Genomic DNA, 25659 nt, shown 5'->3' on the forward strand with positions numbered 1-25659 from the left:
AAAGAGATTGTTCGTCCAAATCCAGGAATGATCACACCAGGATCCTCTGCGCCCTGCCGGGTTGCTGCGGGGCACTGCGAGCACGTCACGGGCACGGCCAGCGATCAGCCGGGCTGCTGGTGTAGATCGTCCCACGCGCGGGAGGGAAACCGGCACGTGCTTAAGTTGTATTTTCTCTGACTTTAATGAACAGGTCCCCCTGGCTGCAGATCCTCTTCTAACCCTAACCCTAACCCTACCCCCCCCCCCCCCACACACACACAAGACTCACAACACTGAGCTTAACACACAAACACGCGGCAGCGCTGTCCGATCACTTTTGGGGCCGCTTTATAGGAGACAGCGAGACGAATAGCAAGCGGTTTGGGGGCGGTGTGGAGGTGCCCACTGGTTTCCTGTACGACCAGCATCACTGTTTTGATCAGAGCAGGCACGTGAAGAAATCTGAGTCTCCGGTTTCAGTCACATTCCGGTCTCACGCTCTTGCCCAGCACACTAGCAGACGAGACCCCCCCACAAACACTCTCTCCTGCGACCACCCCCAGACTCACTGCTGTACAGGGCACGCCGTTCAATAAACACTGGAAATAAACACTGGAAATGCTTGTTACTGTAGTGAGAGAGTTCAGCAGCCTCACATTTCTTAGTCACCTCTGTTAAATCTGATATCGTTAGACGTGTCCCTGCAGGTAGAACTGGATTTTATATCGCATTACTACGCTAAGATGGGTTACTTCACACGACATCACACGACATGCGCACGGTGCCACGCGCACCGCAGAACAGCACGCGCAGCCTGACCCGGAGCGCCAGGTCCGCGGTTTCTCACAAGCGCGCGAGAGGCGCAGAAAAGGTGATCTTACTGAAGCAGGAAGCGATGGGAAGTGGAGGGGGGCTCTGATTTTTTTTTGCTTTGTTTTTCAAACCTCGACACTGTTTCTGCCTGCTCCAGCAGCTCTTTTTTGGTGGGGTTTTGGTGCAGAAGCATGATTGTCATGGCAACGGCTGCTCCGTCCTCCTGCATCTGTACCGCGTGCCTACATGCCTGTGTTATCTTTCGCGCCCCCGGTTATTGACATATCTGAAAGTGTCGCTCTATAATAACCCACTGGTGGAGGTTCGCCAGGGTGTGTGTCTGGCACGCTCCCACCCTGCTGGTGTTGTGTATCAGCTTTGTGTTGTGGTGCTTTCCCACATTTCTCCTCTTGAGCTGTCACTGGAAAGAATACTAGGAACCCTGGCCTGTCTGGCCTGTGTGCGCAGCTGGGACAGGCTGTGGCCTGAGGGATTCCTCAGGGATCTGAAGTGTCCAGCGCCCCATCCCATCCCACTCCTGAAGCAGGACGACCGTCAGCTGGGGGTGAGAGGAGGGAGGTGGTGTGTGGGGACTGAACTGGACAGGTCCACTGGTTCCACTGGTTTCCAGCAGGAGGGAGGTCAGGGGATTGTTCTGGCCAGGGAAGGTGATGGGAGTCTGTCTCCTGCTCCTCCAGCCCAACCCCACACACACACACTGCCCCCTACTGGGGGGGAGGGGGGGGGGTCTGTTAATTGGACTGGAGGGTTCCTAATTTAGTGGCCAGTGGGTGTACTGTATATATCTATAAAGGATGTGTGTCAGTATGAGTGCGTGTAAGCTCTTTGTGATGAACTGGGCTGGTGGTGGGAGGGTACCGTGTTGTTGAAACCATGTTGTTGAAACCGAGTGATACCCTGGTTTCTTTCGAGTAGCAGCTGGGTGAGATCCTCTGATGAATTAACTGTTAATGACCGAACCTAATGACCAGCTTGGATGACCTGTAGTCAGACACTGTTCGAGAGAGGGCGGGTCCGACTGGACTCCCAGAATCCCGCTCCGCCCTGTCTCCAGACCCCAGCACTAGGGTAATTCCAGAGGGACGTGCCTAGGTGACATTTCCCCCGGCCCCTCAGAGGGACTTGAGCAGGTCACGCCACTTTAACACACTTCACAGTTTTCATCCCTGCAGTCACGTTTCTTGGATTAACCCTTTCATTTCAATTCAGTCATACTTTCACCCTGATCTCACTGGACATTCCTACAAAGTACTATATTTCCATCCTGATCTAACTGGGCTTTGCTGCACTGTACCATGATTTTACCCTGTTTTCACTGGACTTCACTGCACTGTACTCTGATTTTACAATATATCACTGGGATTTGCTGCTCTGTACTCTGATTTTATCCTGACGTTACTGGACTTTACTGCTCCGTGCTATGTTTTTACCCTCATATCACTGGGTTTTGCTGCACAGTAGTGCGATTTTACCATGATATAATTGGGCTTTACTGCACTGAACTGTGATTTTAGAACTCGTAACACGTTGGTTAGATAAAATCTACCTTTTTAAAGCTCATGCTGACTCTTCTCTAGGATATTATTACAGTGAGTGTTTATTTCTGTACAGACATTCCTATAGTTTAGTTCTGATAATTGTTTCCATTCTCCGACATGTGATCAAAGTCAGACTCATTGCTCTATAATTGCTGGATTCAGTCTTCTTGCTGCTGACACTCCTGCAGGTCTTTCCCTTTGTGAAAGAAAAGAATGAGTTAATGTGGGCTTGTTCAGTCCTGAGAGCTGATCTCCGGTCCTGGAGAGCCCCCAGTCGAGCTGGTTCCCAGTCCTGGTCCTGGGGACCCCCACGCCTGCCCAGCTCTCGGTTACGCAATCGAACCCGTGACCGATCTAATAAGACAACGCAGTACCATTTTCCCTTGTCCAGGTCTGGAACATGTTGAGAGGATGCCTTTTAGCAATGGGATTTCATGACTCCCAAGCTTTTGGGTCGGAAAAACACGATCGTGCAAAGATTCCAGTTCGGCAGCTCGTTAGTTCAATGAAGGCTTGGATGAGGTAATTACTCTGGGCGGGAATGAAAACAAGCAGCTGTGTGGGGGGGGCCGGTTCCCAGCATCAGGAGTGGGGACCCCTGACGTAGCCATCAGCCCATGGAGCCAGCAGCCATGTCACTCTGCAGCTCACAGCTGGCAGCCCTCTGCAGCTCAGCATGAGTGAGCCTGGTCAGTACCTGGATGGGAGACCTCCTGGGAAAAACTAAGGTTGCTGCAGGAAGAGGTGTTAGTGGGGCCAGCAGGGGGCGCTCACCCTGCGGTCTATGTGGGTCCAGCTTCTGGGAAAACTGGCCCTGGTGTGAGTGTATCTAAGAGCTCCCTGCAACGCTTGTCCTGGATGAATCGGTTGGAAAAAGGATGGATGGATCACAGTCCCAAAGGTTGAAGTGTGTTTGGGATCTCCTCCCCCAGCTCTCCCAGGGCTCCCCCTGAAGAGGCACAGAGAAGGCGAATTGTGCGGATCGCCGCTGAGCACGAACACAGCAGCCGCCAGTGCTGCTCACCCTGCACAGCGCTCGGGGCACCCCAACAGGGATCCTGGCAAAACAGGCCCTCCCCCGAGGATTTCCCTCCTGTTTCCTGGTTCATACCAGGGATTGGATCTCTCCCTCCATGTCGGAGGCTCCCTGTCCCTCTGCGCCACTGCTGCCGGATTGGGATGAGGCCGGGAAATCAGGATATGAGCAGGTGTGCTAGCGCTCCCATGAAACTGGCTTGTGTTTTGTCACGCTCGTGCCACCCGAGAGTGTGGGGCAGCGACAGTCTCCGTCTGCGGCGTGTGATGAATTATTTCCATTATGGAAATGGCAGACAGCGTCTGAGGGATTAAGGTTAGGCCGCAGTAAATCAAAGCTGGGGAAACACGTAATGCACATTAAAAGCTGCTGTTCTGAGAGATTTAATCTCGCCCTTAACATGTATGAAACTGGCGCGGGCCCCCGTGCCAGACCAGAGCGCTCACCCTTGTCCAGCTCTATGGTACACAGCGCCTTTCCAGAGCAAACACTGCCTAACAGAGCTGTACAAGGTCGGAGAGGAAAGCGAGGCTGTGAAACGGGAGTCTGGGTTCTGAAATGAATCTCATTTTCCTTTATTTACTAGCCCTCTGCAACTACAGAGTTATCTGTCTGGACACAGGTGAGATCTCTGTGGAAGTGCACTGAGAACCGAGGAGGAGAAGGGACGTCTTTACACAAAGGGTTGTGGGAGTCTGGAACAAGTCCACATCAAATAACGCCAAACTCCCGAACGGAATGACCCCACTCTCGTGTTTGACCTCTCTTCTGTTCTGTCTGCCTTGTCCCTTAAATGAGAAAGAGGACCGAAGGCGTTGTGCAGAAGTGGACATCATAGCCCTCCTTCAGCTCTGCCGTGAGCCGTCCAGCTTCATGCGCCAGTCCGCTGCTTTTAACCTGCTGGTCTCCGGCCACAGCCGAAGGAGAGCTCCTCCCATCTCTCTGTCCCCCCGCCGCCAGGCCCCTGCGCCTCTCCGCCCCCCGCGGGGCTCGGCGTGCGCCCCCAGCCCGCGGCTCTCGGCCGGCCTGCCGCCCGCTCCTGCACCTGTTCGGCCACGGGAAGGCCGGTGGAGGGGGAAAACGGGAATCAGCCGCACAATGGGAAGCAGGAGGTCGAAAGCCCATCAGGAAACGCACAAGGAATTAACACCCCACCCCCAGAGAAAAGCCATACACAGACACTACACTGAGGATACCCCCCCACACCCCTCCCTTTCCTCCCAGCTGCCATGGTATCCACAGAAATATAACAACGGGGATTTTCTTGAGCGCTGGCGGGTTGTTGGTGTGCAAACCAGCTGTTTGAAAAGAATAACCCCCCCCCCCCCCCCCCCGAAAAAAGAGCCCCCCTTAATCTGATTCATTATCCGAGCCCAGCTGACTTCAGGGGGCTGTTGACAGGGTGTTCTGCGTCTTCCAATCCATCCATCCACTTCCTGGAAGCATGAATGCATGTGTCCATGCACAGCCTGCTGTCAATCCATCCAGTCCACGTCCTGTCCCCTTCTTCCTGCTGGAGCCTGTCCTGGCAAGCAGCAGGCGCAAGACAGGATACACCCGGAGCTGGACGCCAGTCCACCCTCAATGGGCAGGCAGGAGCACACACTCACACCCAGAGGCCGAAAATTAGTCACGAGCTGATGTCTGGTAGGGTAGAGCAACCAACTAATTTCAATCAGCTCGACACAGGTTACAGTGCAATAGACAATATCGACACCCAATTCCTCGGTGAACAGCCCCGTTTCAAACACAGGAGGCTGAGACATTGATCTCCACACTGCTATGAGATACTATAATAGAATGAACACAGTTCACACCTGCTATTCTACAGCACTGTTAGACCACTACTGGCCAATATATTAGAAACCCCCGGACTGCCCCCCCCCAGCAGGGGGCAGTGTGTGTGTGTGGTTGGGCTGGAGGAGCAACAGACGGACTCCCATCACCTTCTCTGGCCAGAACGATCCCCTGACCTCACCCCTGCTGGAAACCAGTGGAACCATGGCCTGCCCCAGCTGTTCCAGCTGTTCCTGCTGCTCATAGCGGCCACACACAATATTGGCAATATTGGTGGGGGATCTTAATATTTTGGTCAGTGATTGCTTGTAGCCAGAGATGAGGACAATATGCGTACATTCAGGAATTACAAAATGAAAGGTCAAGGCTCAGTCAGATGGCTCGGATCTCGATAGGGCGGGATGTGGATTAAAGTCAGCATGGGGTGAGAGCTGGTTACAAGTTGATTTCACATTATTGGCGTGGGCACAGAAACAGAGATACGGACTGTATCTCCACCCCCGTCTGGACACAGGGCGCCGGCTCACAAAGGGTTAAACCCCAGGAGAGGGGACAGGGACGGGGAGGCAGGGGTGAGGAGGGGGGGTTGGACCGGAGGGGCAGCAGGGAGGAGGATGGGGGGGGCCGGTGCCCCAGGACCGATGCACTTCTGGAAGACTGAGTGCAGAATCGGGCCACAGAGATGGCGAAGGCACAGGGTCTCCCCTTGCAAGCGGGACCGCTAATGAGAAACATGCCTGTGCAAACACTCAGCGTAATTAAAATGGAAAAAAACAACCCCCTCCCCCCCTTTAGTGCCCCTTAGTGAGGGGCAGCATCTTCATCAGTATCCCAGCTTTTTCATTTTTAATTAATGGGCCATTCTCACTGTAAATGCACAAAAGAAGCCAAGGTTTTTTTAACGGCATGCTTTTTATTTTCTGATTCCTGTGCAGCGTGAATCGACAGACAGGTGGTGTGTGTGTGTGTGTGTGTGTGTGTGTGTGTGTGCGTCATCCCTGTTGCTCAGAGCAGCGATTCGGGGCTGCCTCAGCCCCATGGCCAGAAACAGACAGACACAGAGCAGGAGGGGACTGTGGGGGACCAGATGGCTCTGGGGTGCCTTAAGGACACAGCAGATGTCCCAGGATCCTGCACCACTGTGAGCCAAGAGAGAGCCTCCCCACGTCCTGAAAACAGACAATATGATTTTACTGATGCACGGAGGTTGCCCAGGCAGCACTACTCCATCAATCTGCTTCTTCCAGTTCTCCCAGCAAGCAATGGGCACAAGGCAGGGTACACCAGTCAATGACAGGGCACACACAGACACAGACACACACACTCACACCAGGGCCTGTTTTCCCAGAAGCCAATTAACCCGCCAGCGTGTGTTTGGACTGTGGAAGGAATCCTGCACAAACACAACGAAAACTTATAAACTCCACGCAGACAGCACCCCAAGTCCGGAAATTAAACTCAGGGGCTCAGCGTGAGGCAACAATGCGGACCACTGTGCCACCATGCCACCCTACAGTACTACTCATTTCACTGAAGCTTTTAGCTAAATCAGCCTACATTTTCACCAATTTACAGAGCTGGATATATTACTGGAATGATTTTGGTGATGTACTTTGGTCACGGGTACAACAGCAGCATGCTCACCTGGGATTTGAACCCACAACCTTCCTTATACAAATCTGGAATAGGAGCCCATAATCTGGTGCTTTGAAATGGTTAACTGAGTCTTTTACACAGACAGAAACAGGTTTTTTTTTCAGCTGTTTCTGCCTTATCTGTGCTATAACTCAGCAGCCGGTAAAAGAAGGCCCTGGCACGTCACCCATCGAGTGTACACGACCTTGGAGGTCAGACAGGAGACCAGACAGATAGACAGATGAATGAAGGTTGTTAGGTGGAGGAAGAGACAGATAATAAGTCAGACAGGTACTGAGGTGCCAAGCCATGTAGAGCCTTATAGGTGAGCATGAGGATTTTGAAGTCAACTAGAAAGCTGACAGGAAGCCAGTGCGAGGGTTCCAGGACAGGAGTAATGTGATCACTTGCAAGCCACCTGGTCAGGATTCTGGCCGCTGAGTTCTGAACATATTGGAGTTTTTTCAGTGTGGATTGAGATACCCCAGCTGGTAGGATTGAAGGATTTCTTTAGGACGCAGACTCTAAATGAGAACAGCAGTCTTTAACATGTACTCAGGAGACGTGCCCAAGCCCCTGAGGAGCCCATAGACAGAACCAGGGGGGTGGACTATCTCCTGAGAGCTGCAAGCGCGAGAAGCATGCTGCAGAGAAGCTATTAGTTCTAATTAAGATTCCTTGTTAAAGGTGCTAGGGATCAGGAAGGGGTAGATGGGGGGGCTGATTTAATTAGAAACTGGGAGGTGACCTGTTTATCTAATTACCACGGGCCTTGTGTCTACCATTTGTTTCATACCTAGCTGTTTGTGGGGGGTCGATGGAAGTGTGTTATCTGGGGACAGGAGGGAGAGAGGGAGACAGTTTCGTCTGTCTGTCACAAAGGGGAGCAAATACTACCTGCTCGGTCATGTGCTGGGGTGTGGAAGGAGTGTCTTTTTTCTGTGTCTGTTATAGTGGTAGTTGGGTGTTTTTAATGTGTACCCCTGTCCCTTCCTTTGTCCTGTGCCCAGTCTCCTCTCCTCCAAACTGTCTCTCCTCTTCTCCTCCAGACTGTCTCTCCTCCAGTCTCTCTTCCTCACCTACAGTCTCTCCTCCTCTCCTCCAGTCTCTTCTCCTCTCCTCCAAACTGTCTCTCCTCTTCTCCTCCAAACTCTCTCCTCCTCTCCTCCAGTCTCTCCTCCTCACCTTTAGTCTCTCCTCCTCTCCTCCAAACTGTCTCTCCTTCGGTCTCTCCTCCTCTCCTCCAGTCTCTCCTCCTCTCCTCCAAACTGTTTCTCCTTCAGTCTCTCCTCTTCTCCTCCAGTCTCTCCTCCAGTCTCTTCTCCTCTCCTCCAGTCTCTCCCCGAGTCTCTGCTCCTCTGAGAATTAAGGGGGGATCGGGACAGTCCCTGTGAATAATGACAATAAAACCACAAGCCACCTTTGAAGTATATTTGTCCAGTTTTCAGAATGTGAATGACAGCAGTGTGTGTGTGCACTGAAGGATTGTGCATGAGGGTTTCTATGCTGGAGTTCTTCCATGCTGGAGTAATTGCGTAATAAAGAGCTGCGTAGTGTTACAGATCCATGTTTCTCGGACTTACTCGTTCCTGAATGACATTAACATTCAGCTCATGCCTCCTGTGCCCCTACCCTCCCTGCCCAGAGCCGACTCCATTACATTCAGCTGCACTGCTGCTAATACCAACCCTTGTTCCCCAATTAGCACATCTGAATAGCATCCAGACACACAGAGGTGAGGAAAGCCTGCTTAATACATTGTTGGTATTCAAGATAGACACCTCATTTACGGCCATGGGCCTTTTTTAATTTATTTTTATGTCTTTGCCTTTTCTTGATGAGATTTTCTGATTTCATCCATTAAAAAGACAGGAGGCGGCTCATATTACCCTGTTCCGGTCCTGAGGCACTGGGTTTAGACGAGTGACATTCAGCATTAAAGTTCTGCTAACTACTTAACATCGTAAGAAGGTTACAAATGACAGAAGGCGTTTCAGACCCATCTGGTTCATTTTCTGGCTAGTAGGTAATTGACCTGAGGATCTCCTCTCATCTTAAAGGAGCACAGGGAACTTACTTCCAGCACATGGCCAGGCAGGTTGTTCCAGACACCCTCCATTCTTTGTGTAAAGAACCACCTGTCGTTCTGAGTTGCTGTCTAGGTGTCACTGGTGTCCTTACCCTTCTGTTTCACTGATACTCAAGAAGACCGCAGAGTTGACTTTGTCAGGGCCTTTAAGGGTGTTGAATACCCCAGTTCCCCTCATAGTCTCTCTGTCTAAGACTAAAAATAGTCAGTTTTTTTGGCCCGTCAGAGCAGAACATTCCTTTGAGTCCAACAGTATGAATACCATCAGGCTCTGGAGATCTGCTTATCTTAGCTGCATCTAAAACCTATTATACTTCTGGCTCTTCAACGCTATAATGTTTTCATACAGGCTTGGTAAATCCTTTGGTAACACAAACGTTTAATAAATTAACCACTTCTATTTAATAGTCTAAAAGTGTTCATTTATTATCTGTTCAAAATAATATTTAATGAAATGCTACCAGTACCTGACTGCAGTAACAACTAAATGGCGAAAGCTCCACCTTGTGGCCAATCCTGCAACCTTCAATATTATATTTTTTTCCAACATTTTTTCAATTATTTTTAATTATAATTTTTTTATACCGTGCCTTTTGATCCAGGGCATTCTCAAGGCACCGCCTTCTTTTATTCTCCCAGATGGGAAATTTGCTTTGCAGGCAGCTCTGACCCCCAGCTTCTCTCCCTGTCTGTGTCTGTGTGTCTCAGGGAGAGCAAGCTGGGGTCTGCGAAAAGACCAATTCCCAATACAAGAAATTGTATATGGCCAATAAAGTGATCTTATCTTATGAGAGGCATAACCCAGTACACGATACATTTAACACAACATGAACCCATTTACACATAAAAAAACATATGAACAGTACGATAAAACTGTGTATTTTTCCATGATACATTGAGTGATACATTTAGCGCCTTGAGAAGCCACCTTTAAAGGCGCTATATAAAATAAAGTTTATTATTATTATTGAAAAAATTAGAGTGGGAGTTAAAGGCCACTGAAAACATAGTAGTTTGAATGTGAGTTTCTTTTCTTCTCAGCATGGAATAAACCCTGATTTGTTCCTGTGTAGAATTATTATGATCATATCTGGGCTGGCATGCAGGCACAGCGGTTTGCATTGCTGCCTTGCAGCGCTGGGGCCCTGGGTTCAATTCCTGAACCCATGTTGAGTCTGCATGTTCTCCCACAGTCCAAAGACATGCTGGTTAATTGGCTTCTGGGAAGACTGGTGTGGGTGTGGGTGTGAGTGTGTGTGTCAGTGTGTGCCCTGTGGTGGACTGGTGTCGTACCTTGCACCGGTTGCCTGCCAGCTGGATGGGCCTCGGCTCCCCTGCAACTCTACAGTGATGAAGTGGATTGAAAATGGATGTGTGGAATACAGCTGCAGATACGGTATATTGCCTTCTAATTCACTTAGAGGTTACTTGCAGTAGACTGTAATTAATGTACTGCTGAACGTGATAAATAGATTTGATCCTGATTACAATGGTTTAATTATCACTGTTCTGGCTTTGTAATTATATTGATAATACCTGTGTACTACAGTACGATACCCATATGATTAGAGGGCTTAAATAATGTCCTTGTAAGATGACGACACATGTAGAGAGTCTTCTGGGAATTGTTGTCCATAACTCCGTAGCTTCCTATAGGACTCTCGCCTAGAACACTACAGCTCCCAGAATTCATTGTTCGAAGCAGGCGCATTTCCGCTTTCGCAGAACATGGCGGCTTGGTAGAAACGAAGTGAGTTCGGTGATCAGAGAGGATTGGAATATTTGAGAAGGTAAGGGTATCTGTTTTATCAACTTCTCCGGCTACTGGGTTACTATTAATAGCCTGTAACCCAAATCATGGAAAATATACTAATTTATTTTTTAGAAATACTGTTTAGACGTAGAGCCCCGTTTCGTTGTGTTTCCATTTTGTTTTGCAGACGTGCTGTGTTCGCATTAGAATTGAGTGAATCCGCCGTGTTTTACTTCAGAATTAGACGAAGACTGTCGTTGTTTCATGTTTACATGCAGGTCTGCGTTTGTACAACTCGCCATCGAGCTTTGACACTATTGCTTTTTAATTTTTAAATCCACGGTGTCGTAAAGTTTTTTACTGTAAGTCCCGAACTGTGACTCGGTATCAGTCTGACTTTCTGGAGGGCCCTGGAGGGTGTGTGCTCCATTTCCTTTTTCTTTTCGAGCAGCGACACTTATTGTTTTCTTACACAGGCAAAAATCAGGTGTTACACGAGGGCTTTTACAGCTAATAACTGAGAACAGTTCATTAAAGGGCCATTTATTTATAAATAAAACTTCAGATGCAAGTTCCAGGTTAGAGCTACGTGAAAATCACGTGGAAGTGCATTTTAAACCGAGAACAGGAGGCATTGCTGTACACAAATAGTGGTGGGGGTGGGCATGCTGTTGGAGCCGATACCCTGGCTTCTTTCAAGAAACTGCTGGATGGGAAACTCAGATTAATGACCTCCTGAGCGGCTGCGGTGCCTCTCCTCTTGTTTGTAATGATCTTACAGGTCTTGGCCTGGTGCAGTTCAACAATCCGGTCAGCTGTGTAACAGAGAGTCCCGGCTGGGTTTAGACACCTCTGCTCCAGACATGTCTGCGGGCCGTCTGGTGCTCTGTGACTTTAATCGCAGGCTGTTTCAGTGTGAGGCATGAACACAGAGGACCACCCGGTCGTGGACCGCAACAACATTGATTTATCCAGCAACACCCTCCCTTCCACTATAAGCCCTGTGTCTCGTCAGTGGCTAAGCGCCTGTGATGGCCACTGCTGTCCAGCACAAGACAGCGGGCTCTGCAGGAGCGGATCGACTCCCCTGCTCTGGACTGCGGCCGGGTTCTCCTTTGGCTAATGGGGGTGGGGGGAGTCAGCTCCCCCCACTGAGTGAGTCCTCTGATCCCGAACTCAGGGGAGCTGGAGGCGCCCCTCTTCCCCCAACTCTGACTGTGCCCAGCCTGCCTGAAAGCCACTTCCGACGGCCAGTAGGAAACACACTGGGATCTCTGATTTAACTGGCCTGCAGAGCAGAGGCCAGTTACAGGCCTGACGGGTGGAAGCAGCCCATCCCTGAAAGGATCTCCTCTAGGGTCCCACCCCTTCTCCACCATGGGGGCTCAGATCGGGGTCCCCTCCACCATCACTGAGGGCTGGTTGGGGACCCCTTGAGCTGCCCGCAGTGCCTGATGCACCTGTGTGTTCATTGCCCCCAGCCCGACCCAGCTGACAGATGGCCGGAGATTCCTCGGACAAGAAGGAGGGAGAGTCCTCGGGGCCGAAGGACAGGGAGAAGAAACGCAGCCGATCTCGCTCCCGGGAGCGCGACCGGGACCGCAAGGCCTCGCCGGCCAAGGAGCGCAAGCGCCACCGCTCCCGGGACCGGAAGAGATCCCGGAGCCGCTCCAAATCCGCGGACAGGTGGGCGGGCTGCTTTTATTCTGAACTCGTCAGGATCGCCAGTCGATCACAGGTGTGATCTGTAAGGGGACTGGCTCTACCTGAGCATGTTCACAAATGCACGTTCACTTATCCAGATAGGGTATTTTACTGTTCTGATATTCATTTTCAGAAGGTTTTAGACTTTTCTTTTCACTTGGCTAATGTGGGTTACTGTGTGTAAATAAAAATGAAGCAAGCCTAATTTAATTTGTTTTTATTTTCAGAAAAGGTACAAATTCTGACAGGGGGTGGTGACTTTCTATTCCCACTGTAACTCTCTCTCGGACATGGAAACAGATTTTCTTCCTCAGGCCTCTGAGCTTTTTAAAGGTGGACAGAACCGTATCGACACATTTCAATAAAGGAACAACAGGTGGAACCAGCAGGAACAAGTAATAGGTTTATACCATGGTGAAAAGTCTTTTTCTGACACCTGATGAAGGCTCCACGGCCGAAATGTGTTTTCTTTCTTCTCTTTTCAGCGTGGGATAAACCTATTACTTGTTCCTTTGCAGCCTGCGCATTTCAATAAATCTTTTATTCAGGTCTTCTGTTGAATGTGCCTTAACGTACTACTTTATCTGTCGTATGGTTAAATCTGAGCTACAAATGGCAACAGGTTGGAGGAAATAGTGAAGCTCAGGAGCAATTCAACGTGCTCTACAAGCAGGGGGCTCTCAGGAAGACTTGCAGCAGTGTGGGGGTGTGACCTCCCCCCTGTCTTCCCTCTGTGCCCCCAGGTGTAACAGTGTGAAGTGTAGGAAAGCGCTTATCCTCGCAGCAGTTTAGTTTCTGAATAATGTCAACGAATTGTTTAGAGAAGTTGTGTTCCTTGTGATTTGTGTGAGGCACGGTAAGATTCTGCTGTTGGAAGATGCAGTTTTTGCACGCTGTGTGGCGGCAGGTGTCTTGTGTTCTCTGGCACCAGCGCCCTGAGCTGCGATGTTTCTGTTGCAGCAGACTGCTCTCTACCGCGCCACTTCACTGATTCCCATTCCCTCCTGTTCCCAGGATCCGGGATTTCTGCCGGCCTCAGTGCTCAGTCCAAGAGCATGCTTCAGCCTCAGTTTTCACTCCACCTCTGCTGTGTTTGTTGCCTTGGCATTTGTGCTTCTCTCCTGGATTTGCCTCGCCTGGTTTTTGTCTGGGCTGCTTGCCCAGTGTTTGTGTTGCCCAGACTCTGTACTGTGCCTGTCTCAGCTCTGCCTCAGTCACCACAGTCACACGACCTCTCTGTTGGTGATGGTTATGTTGGATCATGCTGTGAAACGCCCCCCCCCCAGGGGATACTAATAAAGTTTGAAATTGAATGTAAAGCTGGATACGGGACACGGAAGCGCTTCGCCTGGGAAATGGCTGCATGTTGATTTGTTTTTGCCCACCCTGCAGAGAGCGCCGCCAAAAGGACAAGGAGAGGGACAAGGACAGAGAGAGGGATAAGGACCGTGATCGGAGCAGGAAGGACAGGGACAAGGATGGCCACCGAAGAGACAAGGATCGCAGAAGATCCAGGTGAGCGCAGGCCGGGGACGCCGAGAGGGCTCCCGTTGCACAGCACTCGGATCCGTACCGGGGTTTACCAGCAGCAGACTGGACTGAGGGAGGGGACAGGCTGCTCACACATCTGAATGTGCAGTTTTGCTCTTGGATAAGTCTTGGATATGAAACACTGCTTTTGGTTTCCCTGCAGTGGGTAAAACCCGGTATGGATCAGACTGCTATGGAACGATAGTTGCTTCAGTACTCCAGCACAGGAGTTGCTGAGCAGTGGCTTGAAGTGGCCGTGGAGTGGGGATAACAGTGCTCTCCATTTACAGGCCTCTTAGAGCCTTTCCTCTCTAGTCTTCAGTAGTGTGGGTCAGGAGAGTCATCACTGCTGTTTGCTCCCGGGCAGGATCTAAGCACCCACACGCACAAGGGTTTTTGGCAGGATAGGACTTTTGTTTCTCACAATCCCTGTGAAGTCCGGGGTTCAATTCTGGACCTGGTTTGCTATCTGTGTGGAGTTTGCATGTTCTTCCCAGGTTCCCTTGAGTTTCCTCTGTGCTCTGTTTCCTCCCCCAGTCCAAAGACATGCTGGTGGGTTAATTGGCTTCTGGGAAAGTTGGCCCTGGTGCGAGTGTGTGTATGTGTGTGTGTCCTGTGATGGACTGGCGTCCTGTCCAGGGTGTAGCCTGCCTTGCACCTTTTTCCTTGCTGGGGCAGGCTCTGGCTCCCCCGCGACCCTGAATCGGAAGAATGGTTAAAATATGGATGGGTGCTGCTGTATACTGGGGGTAGGCCACTTCCTTCCCTGGGGTGTCATTTTCATGTTCAGTACTGATCCGCTTGTTTTCCAGATCTTAACGTGTGAGACGTTCTGGATAACAACATTAAATATGAATAATAACACAGCACCGCCTTTTCGCTGCATGGATGTAACAACGCAAAATGTAATAAGATAGATTTGAAACACGTGGTCACATGGAGAGCCCTGTGTGCCACAGTGGGCTCTATCCCATCATTCTCCTGGTGCTTTGGCGGTGGGCTGACTTTATCAATGCTGGTGTCAGGCCCGTTCTTTCAACCCGTTCCTCTTCTTCAGAAGCATGTCTCCCAAGTCCAGAGACAACCGGCTCAAGAGGGACAAGGACTTGAAGAAGGAGGAGGAAGAGGAGGAGAAGAAGAAGAAGGAAAAGGTGGGAATCGCTTGCTGAGCAGGAGACAACACAGTTTATGTCCTGGTATGGGACTGGGGGGTTATGGCTGAATGTCCTCCAGGTCTCTAGGGGACGCCCTACCCTTGAGCCCACGGGTGACTCCCCTGCCCGTCTGCACTGACAACGGCCGGTTCTCTGTCCCCCCAGGCTCAGCCGCTGTCCCTAGAGGAGCTCCTGGCCAAGAAGAAAGCAGAGGAGGAGGCAGAAGCCAAGGTGAGGAGGAACACGCTCATGTGCCTGACTTCCCAAGCATGGTCCTGCCTGCGGGAACATAAAAGCCTCCCGGTTTCCCCACAACCTGTGGTTCTGTTGTAGTCTTGCCCCCACGCACGCCTGCGTCTCCCCACCCCGCTGGGCGTCGAGAAGCGTGTCTCTCGCGTGCACCTGCACACGCGTGTTCAGCTCTCGTGTTTTTTTGCTATTTTTAAATCTAAGGAATCAAATCGCAGAATTAATAAGAGTGTATTCTACTATTCAGGGTGTTTAACTTCATCATTTGAATTGTAATCCATGCTGTTGTATTTGTACTATTCAAGGGAAGGATTTGCGCTTGATGTGGCCGATGGTGGGTGTTGAGCAGATCTTGGGAGCCTGTCCCCCGTGTCCCCCATACGCTCGCGAATTTGCGAACTGCGAGGCTTTACAGGATGTTTTTTCCCTCCTGTTTTTGTTCTCTCGAATTCTCCTGCCCTCCCCGCCCCACGCCCCAGCCCAAGTTCCTGTCCCGGGCGGAGAGGGAGGCGGAGGCCCTGCGCCGGAGGGAGCTTGAGGTGGAGGAGCGGCGCCGGATAATAGACGACGAGAGGAGGAAGAGGAGGGTGTTCCAGGACATTGGGAGGAAGATGCTGGGTGAGGCTCCTGGGGTCTTCCCCTCTTACATCCATATTTCACACCTGCCTGAGTTCTGCACCACGTTTTCAGTCCTGTTATTACACTTACACACAGACTGGGGGAGCTGAGCTCTTACCACACACGCACACACACACTGGGGGAGCTGAGCTCTTACCGCACTGACACACACACACACACACACACACTGGGGGAGCTGAGCTCTTACCGCACTGACACACACACACACACACACTGGGGGAGCTGAGCTCTTACCGCACTGACACACACACACACACACACTGGGGGAGCTGAGCTCTTACCGCACTGACACACACACACACACACACACTGGGGGAGCTGAGCTCTTACCGCACTGACACACACACACACACACTGGGGGAGCTGAGCTCTTACCGCACTGACACACACACACACACACACACTGGGGGAGCTGAGCTCTTACCGCACTGACACACACACACACACACTGGGGGAGCTGAGCTCTTACCGCACTGACACACACACACACTGGGGGAGCTGAGCTCTTACCGCACTGACACACACACACACACACACACACACACTGGGGGAGCTGAGCTCTTACCGCACTGACACACACACACACACACACACACTGGGGGAGCTGAGCTCTTACCGCACTGACACACACACACACACACACTGGGGGAGCTGAGCTCTTACCGCACTGACACACACACACACACACACACACTGGGGGAGCTGAGCTCTTACCGCACTGACACACACACACACACGCACACACACACACACACTGGGGGAGCTGAGCTCTTACCGCACTGACACACACACACACACGCACACAAACACACACACACACACTGGGGGAGCTGAGCTCTTACCGCACTGACACACACACACACACACACACACACACTGGGGGAGCCGAGCTCTTGCCACACTGATGCCCCTGAGAAGCAATCTCACCACAGCAGCGCACTGGGCTGCACTGTGCCACATGGGAAATCTGTGGAATCGCGGCGTTGGCGCCCCAGAGCTCCGCGCGCACCCCTGTTTCACCACCGTGCTACGACCTGTATCGGCCAGCAGCTCTGTGAGGGCGTCGGGTCGCCTGGGCGTGGAGGGCTGTCTGTCTAGCCGGCCTGTGCCTGTCTGTCCGTCCGCAGAAGACCCTCAGGAGAGAGAGCGGCGCGAACGGCGGGAGAGGATGGAGAGGGAGAACAACGGCACGGAGGAAGACGACGGCCGACAGAAGATCCGCGAGGAGAAAGACAAGGGCAAGGAGCTGCAGGCCATCAAGGTCAGTCCCGGTCAGGAATCTGGTCTCCCGGGTCTGGGTTCCACCCTGCGCCCTGAGCGACCTGCGAAATATTCACCCAGCTGGCCCAATTAAGCCCTGTCCCCAGGCAGTCGCAGCAGGCGAAGGGTTAAGAGTTGGCGCTGTCCTTCAGCTCTGGCTGCGTGCCTGTGGCCCTGGGGTCTGGCGTCCCCGTGTCTCCTGGGATTGGGCTCCTGCGGGCCCCCAGGGCAGGGCTCGGTTTTGATCGGCGGTGTGTGTCTGCCTGTGTGACAGGAGCGGTACCTCGGCGGGATCAAGAAGCGCCGGCGCACGCGCCACCTGAACGACAGGAAGTTTGTGTTCGAGTGGGACGCCTCCGAGGACACCTCCATCGACTACAACCCCCTGTAAGGGCTCGCGGGGGGCTGGGGGAGCTCCCGGGAACCGTGGCTGTGATGAGTGTGGACGGGGTGGGACGAGGGTGTGGCTGATAGGGGTGTAACGTGGTGGGACGAGGGTGTGGCTGTGTGTGGTAGGGGTGGGGCGAGGGTGTGGCTGTGTGGTGGGGTTTGAGAGGAGTGTGACTGTGATAGGGGTGTAATGGGGTGTGACTGGTGGGGTTTGAGGGGAGTGTGACTGTGATAGGGGTGTAATGGGGTGTGACTGGTGGGGTTTGAGGGGAGTGTCACTGTGATAGGGGTGTAATGGGGTGTGACTGGTGGGGTTTGAGGGGAGTGTGACTGTGATAGGGGTGTAATGGGGTGTGACTGGTGGGGTTTGAGGGGAGTGTCACTGTGATAGGGGTGTAATGGGGTGTGACTGGTGGGGTTTGAGGGGAGTGTCACTGTGATAGGGGTGTAATGGGGTGTGACTGGTGGGGTTTGAGGGGGGTGTGACTGAAAGGGGTGTAACGTGGTGGGGCGAGGGTGTGGCTGTGTGTGGTAGGGGTGGGGCGAGGGTGTGGCTGTGTGTGGTAGGGGTGGGGCGAGGGTGTGGCTGTGTGTGGTAGGGGTGGGGCGAGGGTGTGGTGGGGATGTAACAGGGCGTGAGTTTGACAGTGTGAGCTTTGCCCCCTCTGCCCCGCTGGCTCTCAGGTACAAGGAGAGGCACCAGGTGCAGCTGTACGGCCGCGGCTTCATCGCCGGCATCGACCTGAAGCAGCAGAAGAGGGAGCAATCGCGCTTCTACGGCGACCTGATGGAGAAGAGGCGCACTCTGGAGGAGAAGGAGCAGGAAGAGTGAGTGGAGCGCACACTTGCACACACCTGATGTCCACACGGCGCTTTCCACCTGATGTTCACTGACCTTGCTGTGATCCCTCCCCCTCTCGTGTCTTCTCTCCTGTTTCTGTTCTTCGCTTCTCTCTCTTCATTATCCCCCTTTCCAAACTCCCCCCTCTCTCTCTCTCTCCCCCCCTCCCCCTGTAGGCTGCGCCTGAAGAAGCTGCGGAAGAAGGAGGCCAAGCAGCGCTGGGACGACCGGCACTGGTCCCAGAAGAAGCTGGAGGAGATGACGGACAGGGATTGGCGCATCTTCCGCGAGGACTACAGCATCACCACCAAGGGCGGCAAGATCCCCAACCCCATCCGCAACTGGAAGGAGTACGACCTGCCGCCCCACATCCTGGAGGTCATCGACAAGTGCGGCTACAAGGTGGGCCCCCGGACCCCAGTCGGCCCGTTTAGAGTGAAGGAGCGGTGCGGAGCCCGTTGAGGAGTGGCTAACCGATCCAGCTGCTTCTCAAAGGACAAGGGGGTATCGGCCTCAGCAGCGTGGCGGGATAACTTGTTCCAGACTCCCGCCACCCCCTGCGTGAATACATCCCTGCTGATCTCCGTTATAAGCGCACGTGCCTGTAGTTTGTTTTCGTTAGGCTCTTCGCTACGTCAAGTGTGATGGGTATCGGTCTGCTGAAACGTGCCCTTCTGCTCCTTGCTGCATACAGTGTACAGTGTGCTGCCCCCACAGCTTCTCTCTGTCCAGCTGGGCAGCTCAGCACATCAGTTTCCACAGTTCCGGTGAACACGTGCTGTCCCGGTCTCTTTGCCGGTCTTCCCCAGCTTCCAGTTTAACGTTTTCCGTGCGCTCTGATTCCAGGAGCCCACGCCCATCCAGAGACAGGCCATCCCCATCGGCCTGCAGAACCGGGACATCATCGGAGTCGCCGAGACCGGCAGCGGGAAGACGGCTGCCTTCCTCATTCCCCTGCTGGTCTGGATCACCACGCTGCCCAAGATTGACCGGTGAGAGACAGAGCGCCCCCTGCTGGACCTCTTTCCCCAGGGCTTCCTCATCTTGCTCCTGCCCACCATTACCTCTTGTCATTTGTCATTCAAGACCTAATTCTTACTCTATTGAGCTAAACGAGCAGTCAAACTGGGAGATTTGAAGTTTATGAAAGCATTTAATAGAAGCAACTTGAAAATGTTCAGGTAGCAGGACATATTCTTTTGCTCATACCTGCCCATGGCTTATACTGAACGGCACTGCAAACTTTCAGTAGAACCTGCGTTGTAATTAGCCTGCTACACAATTGAACAGTTCAGGAGTTTTAATGTAACAAATATCCTCAAGGGGGATTGGATTGCAAGGATTGTAGATCAGTTTTCATGAAGCTGTCTTCCCTTGCAGAGGGAAATGGGCGCCCTCAGTCCACACAGGCCTGTGCCAGTTTCAGGGTGACAGTGGGGGGGGAGGGCGCCCTCAGTCCACACACGCCTGTGACAGTGGGGGGGAGGGCGCCCTCAGTCCACACAGGCTTGTGCCAGTTTCAGGGGTGACAGTGGGGGGGAGGGCGCCCTCAGTCCACGCAGGCCTGTGCCAGTTTCAGGGTGACAGTGGGGGGGAGGGGCGCCCTCAGTCCACGCAGGCCTGTGCCAGTTTCAGGGTGACAGTGGGGGGCGCCCTCAGTCCACGCAGGCCTGTGCCAGTTTCGGGGAGGTCAAAGGGCATTACTGAGGGTGATGTTCCTGCTCTCTCAGGATCGAGGACTCGGACCAGGGCCCGTACGCAGTGATCCTGGCGCCGACCCGTGAGCTGGCCCAGCAGATCGAGGAGGAGACTATCAAGTTCGGGAAGCCGCTGGGAATCCGCACGGTGGCGGTGATCGGTGGGATATCCCGCGAGGATCAGGGCTTCCGCCTGCGCATGGGCTGCGAGGTGAGGGCCGGGCAGGGGGGAGAGGGGCTCCCGTTGCACAGCAGTTTGATCCTTTTCGGGTTCGGGATCAGTGCTTTAGTGCCATAACAACCAGTTTGCATTGAATTTGGCTTGGTGAGCTCATGCCACTACATGACATCAATACAAATACTCAACACAAAGCCAGTAATAAACAGCATAAAGTAAAGAACAGTGAGACCTGATAAAATAACAATGAGCTGTGCATCAGTTTCACAATCCAACTGCAGCGTTCAGGCTTCTCCCAGCCTCTGGGTAGGGACTCGGTTGCACTGTCCTGACACCCGGCGGTCCCAGTCTTGAGTGATCTGAGCTGCCTGCCAGAGGAGAGGAGAGTAAACAGGTTGTGCAGGGTGGGAAGTGTCCTGGGGGTTTTGGTCTAGAAAAACGGAGAGTCCACAGTGGGAAGGTGGCATCCTGCGATTTCGGAGGCGATGTACACTGCTCTTGATACACAGGACCTGCTGTTCTGGGCCGAAGGGTTGCCGAACCACACAGTGACAGAGAAGGTCAAAACAGTTCTGTAAGAGAGGGCCATTACTCCCTGTGATACTCCAGACTTCTTTTACTGCTCAGAAAGAGCCTTCTCTGGTATTGACCTGCCATGTTCGAGTGTGGGAGATGGTGATGCCCAGCAACTTGTAATTCTCCACCACTTCTCCAGCAAGACCATTAATGTTAGTGTCGAGAGCGCTCCCTTGCCGAGTCTGAAGGCCATCACACCAGTCAACTCGTTCAGCTCTTCATTCCTGTCTGCCGGCTCATCGTTGTTTGCGATGAGTCCTGTAAGAGTAGAAGCTGCAGCAGAAAAGCAGCTTGTCTGCTTTGCGGGCGAAACGGGCTGCAGTGGTTTGTGTTCTCCGATGGGCTTGACGTGTGGTTTGGCCTGCAGATTGTGATTGCCACACCCGGGCGACTGATCGACGTTCTGGAGAACCGGTACCTGGTTCTGAGCCGCTGTACGTACGTGGTTCTGGATGAGGCCGACCGCATGATTGACATGGGCTTCGAGCCGGACGTGCAGAAGATCCTGGAGTACATCCCCGTGACCAATCAGAAGCCGGACACCGACGAGGCCGAGGACCCGGAGAAGATGATGATGAACTTCGAGTCTGGAAAACACAAGTACCGACAGGTAAGGTGTACACCTGGCATAGTGTCCACTGGGTAGACACATTGGGCCAATGTACAGGCGGTGGGGGCACTGCGCGCACTCACCTGGCGCAGCCCTCAACGCAAGAGCAGAGCAGTGATGCTGCTTTTGACAAAGTACTGTGTTCAGGCAGCTGCGCTAATCAGCACCGCTCTTTTTGTCCCAGACGGTGATGTTCACAGCCACCATGCCCCCGGCGGTAGAGCGGTTAGCGCGCAGCTACCTGCGGCGCCCTGCGGTGGTCTACATCGGCTCTGCAGGCAAACCGCACGAGAGGGTGGAGCAGAAGGTCCTGCTGATGTCGGAGGGAGAGAAGAGGTGAGCAGACGGTCACTGTGGCTCCCGATTTGCTTGAATTAATCGTTGCAGCGACAGTGACGTTTATGAGCCAGTAGAGATCAGGGCTGTGATCACAGTGTCGCTTACAGCAGGGATCTAAGTGCTCTCTTAATCCTCAGGTGGAATTTTAACTTAGATGTCCCCATAATGTTGTCTTTCAGTGCTCATGGACAGCAGCTGAACACGCTGAAGCCTGTACCCCAGTGTTGGGGAAAGGATCCATATTTAGTACTGGAATAAGTGCACTAGTGAGGGGGGGGGATCCATATTTAGTACTGGAATCGGTGTCTGTGCACTAGTGAGGGGGAGGGATCCATATTTAGTACTGGAATCAGTGCACTAGTGAGGAAAGTGGTTCCACTTGTAAACCTGAGTGTTCAGCTGGGGTCATGTGCTGTATTTCTGAGTCCCCCCTGCTCTGGATTTTACAGGAAGAAGCTGCTGGAGGTCCTGTCCAGGGGCTTCGATCCGCCCATCATCATCTTCGTCAACCAGAAGAAGGGCTGCGATGTGCTGGCCAAGTCTCTGGAGAAGATGGGGGTAAGATATTCCCTGGCGACCCGGCTTCTGCCCCGTGAGTCTTTGCCAACTCCCCAAACCCCCCCCCCCCCACTGACGCCTGTGTGTCTCCTCTCCCCCCCGCAGTACAATGCCTGCACACTGCACGGCGGCAAGGGCCAGGAGCAGAGAGAGTTCGCCCTGTCCAACCTCAAGGCCGGCGCCAAGGACATCCTGGTGGCCACCGACGTGGCAGGAAGAGGCATCGACATCCACGACGTGTCCATGGTCGTCAACTACGACATGGCCAAGAACATCGAAGGTCAGCTCCTTGCTCCCTCCTCCTCCTCGATGGAGGCTCCTTTTTCTTAACCCGAAACTGATTTCTGGCAGCAGGAAATCATTACAGTCCCTTTGAAAAGTTGACAATTAAGGGACAAGTTACCTGTTTGAGGGCCAATTAACTAATTAAGTGTCTTTGAAGTGTGAAGTGGAAGAAATTGGGAGTCCTGCATTGTCCACTTGTCTCTGGTGACCTGGTTCCCAGGAGGAGGCGCTGACTGAATCCCTGTGATTTCTCTCTCTCCTCCCAGATTATATCCATCGTATCGGCAGGACAGGGCGTGCCGGGAAGAGCGGCATAGCCATGACCTTCCTGACGAAGGAGGACGCGACCGTCTTCTACGACCTGAAGCAGGCCATCCTGGAGAGCCCCGTGTCCACCTGCCCCCCCGAGCTGGCCAACCACCCCGATGCCCAGCACAAGCCTGGCACCATCCTCACCAAGAAGAGGAGAGAGGAGACCATCTTCGCCTGAGCGCTCCTGCTCCTCATCGTCTGCTCTTTCCCTGTCCCTCTGCCTGCTCCTCTCCCCTCTCCTCCCTTTCCCCCTCTTCCTCTGTCTCCTCTACTCCTCTTTCCCTGTCCCTCTGTCTGCTCCTCTCCCCTCTCCTCCTGTTCCCCCTCTTCCTCTTTCCCTGTCCCTCTGCCTTCTCCTCTCCCCACTCCTCCTGTTCCCCCTCTTCCTCTGTCTCCTCTACTCCTCTTTCCCTGTCCCTCTGTCTGCTCCTGTTCCCCCTCTTCCTCTTTCCCTGTCCCTCTGCCTGCTCCTCTCCCCTCTCCTCCTGTTCCCCCTCTCCCTCTGTCTCCTCTACTCCTCTTTCCCTGTCCCTCTGCCTGCTCCTCTCCCCTCTCCTCCTGTTCCCCCTTTCCCTCTGTCTCCTCTACTCCTCTTTCCCTGTCCCTCTGCCTGCTCCTCTCCCCTGTCCTCCTGTCTCTTCCCCCCCCCCCCCCCCCTCTCTGCCTCTGTCCCCTCGGCGTGTTCGTCTCTCTGCCTCCTCCCTCTTGTTCTCCACCTCCATCCCACTCCCCTGCCGGTCTGCCGTTCCCCCAGCACTGCTGATCCTGCCAGTGACCAGTTAACCAATCGGGGCACTGATCTTCACTCCTGCTCCCGGAGAGCCGCTGCGTCTCCTGGTTTTCATTCCAGCCAGGAATCTGACCGACACGATGGGGTTCTCGTGTTCGCTTCGCTGGTCCGCATTCCCGCCGTTCACAGGCCTTTGTGCAGACTGTCCAGGCCGGCAGCTGTCCAGCGATTTTCATTTTATTTCAGCATCTTCCCTCTGGTTTTCATTCCTGCTCCCTGTCATTCCCACCCCCTGCTTTCCTTCCGGATAAAAAAAGACTAGTGCAGTTTCTGGGACGGCATTTCTCAAGCCACGCTCTGCCCGTGACGCCGAGACAGCTGGGATCGGTGTCTATTCAGGGAGTCGGGAGCCGGAACGGACTTTGAACTGACTGCTTGCCCCAGTCTGGGCAGTTCATGACTCGGTAACGCTGCTCTGTGCGTCTCCCCTAGAGGGCAGTGTTTCTGACGCGGCGTGCGTCTGCGCACGGGGACGCATTTCAGAGCAGCTCCTCTCGTCTCGAACCCTGACGGTGGCGTACCCCAAGGTCGTCGCGCATTCAGGTATCTGAAACCTTTGAGTAAATCTGTGATAAACTTGGAATCACCGGAGAAACCGTTGTGCTACATCCTCCTGTAGTTGTTTTTTTTATTAATAACTTTTTTATCTCTCCACAAGGAGAGTGATTGTATATAAATAGCACAGTAGCCTGTTGAGATGTGACATTAAAACTGAAACCTGTCAGTTTTTTACCAAATACTACAGTGTGTGAAAATTTTTCTCCACCTCCTGCTCCTGTTGTCTCCTGGTTCTTTTCTTGACCGTTTTATTGAACTGTTTGCCATTTAGGCCTTGTCAGTGGTTTCCAATACTTTTTTTTTTATTTTTGATGGCAAAGTACATATAAAAACAGTGCTTCTTACACAAGACCCCTGACTTCTTAAGAGTGTAAAACACATGTTAAAATGTTCTAGTTATTTGAATTAAAGTTTCCATTCTGTCTTGCAGGGAGTGTTCTTCTGAAATGTGAACTGAAAGAGACTCGGATTCACAAAGTAACAATATTAAGAGATTAAGAGGAATTTCTGTACCTGACGCTACCTCTGAAAAACATTCCCCCCATGTTTGAAACACATCTTGGCAAGCCTGTGTCTGGTCAGTGGACTTATGGATAGCCTTTTTATGAAATCCAGATTTCTGCTATACTGTAAGTGGTGTTAGTGGACTGGTAGGTGGTCCTCTTGCCTTTGGACCAAAAGTCCTAGACCAGTACCACAGTATTGGTATTCACACCTGTAGAAGTCTCCACAGATGAAATATGTCTTATTTCATTGTAGCATGGAATAAACCTTTACCTGTTCCAATACCACAGTATGATCATTGAAGATCCCAGGCCACTGAAAGCTTAGGGGTGTTGACCCTGGTGTCCTGCCTAATTAAAGTCTGTCCCCCCTCCAGCTCCCCCTTCACCCCCTGGGGCAGCAGTGCGTCTCTCCTGCCCTGAGCTGCTGTGCAGTGGGGCTGCTCTTCGGCGGGGAGAGGCAGTGGGGCCCTCCTATGAGTGAAGCACTCAGTAATGTAAATGCAAGGAATTGTGAAAATGAGACGCATAGCTCCACAACACCCTCTGTCCCTGGCCTTGTTCTCCGTATTGGAACTGATGAGTACTAGATTAATATGGGCGAGTGTCGTATTGGTTTTGGCAAGTGCTGTATTCATAAGCATGACTACTGTATGAATATGGGTGTGTACTATGTTAATATAGATGTGTACTGGGTTTGTGCGGGTGAGTACTGTATTCATACAGGTAAGTGTATTTACTCTAAGCTCCTTCTCTCAGTGTTGAAAAGGCTAATTCCTAAAGAGTATTTTACGATTGTGGCTGACCTTTGCTCCTGGAAAA

General features: G+C 52.6%; 1 protein-coding gene across 2 annotated transcripts; it reads left to right on the forward strand.

The window, feature by feature from the left end:
- Positions 1-10602: 10602 nt before the first annotated feature.
- On the forward strand, positions 10603-25122 carry ddx23 (DEAD (Asp-Glu-Ala-Asp) box polypeptide 23). 2 transcript variants are annotated; one of them, XM_015344406.2, is made up of 17 exons: positions 10603-10701; positions 12146-12350; positions 13761-13883; positions 14956-15049; positions 15218-15283; positions 15781-15919; positions 17068-17201; positions 17475-17587; positions 18275-18418; positions 18608-18833; positions 19278-19423; positions 20162-20339; positions 21250-21492; positions 21677-21828; positions 22281-22389; positions 22495-22669; positions 22941-25122. In XM_015344406.2, the coding sequence occupies exons 2-17, from the start codon at positions 12163-12165 to the stop codon at positions 23162-23164; spliced, it is 2454 nt and encodes an 817-aa protein (XP_015199892.2). In that variant the 5' UTR covers positions 10603-10701; positions 12146-12162; the 3' UTR covers positions 23165-25122. The 2 variants fall into 2 exon arrangements, with proteins under 2 accessions (XP_015199892.2, XP_006629481.2); XM_006629418.3 differs by having other exon boundaries at positions 14959-15049.
- Positions 25123-25659: the final 537 nt, after the last annotated feature.

The sequence above is a fragment of the Lepisosteus oculatus genome, chromosome 1 (genome assembly GCF_040954835.1).
Source record: "Lepisosteus oculatus isolate fLepOcu1 chromosome 1, fLepOcu1.hap2, whole genome shotgun sequence".
NCBI lineage: Eukaryota > Metazoa > Chordata > Actinopteri > Semionotiformes > Lepisosteidae > Lepisosteus > Lepisosteus oculatus.

Bases quoted from the DNA above. Each gene is read 5' to 3' on its own strand.
- ddx23 (XM_015344406.2), top strand. From the start codon at position 12,163: ATGGCCGGAGATTCCTCGGACAAGAAGGAGGGAGAGTCCTCGGGGCCG. The intron at 15,920-17,067 runs GTGAGGCTCCTG...GTCCGTCCGCAG, and splicing joins CATTGGGAGGAAGATGCTGG to AAGACCCTCAGGAGAGAGAG. The intron at 17,588-18,274 runs GTAAGGGCTCGC...GCTGGCTCTCAG, and splicing joins TCCATCGACTACAACCCCCT to GTACAAGGAGAGGCACCAGG.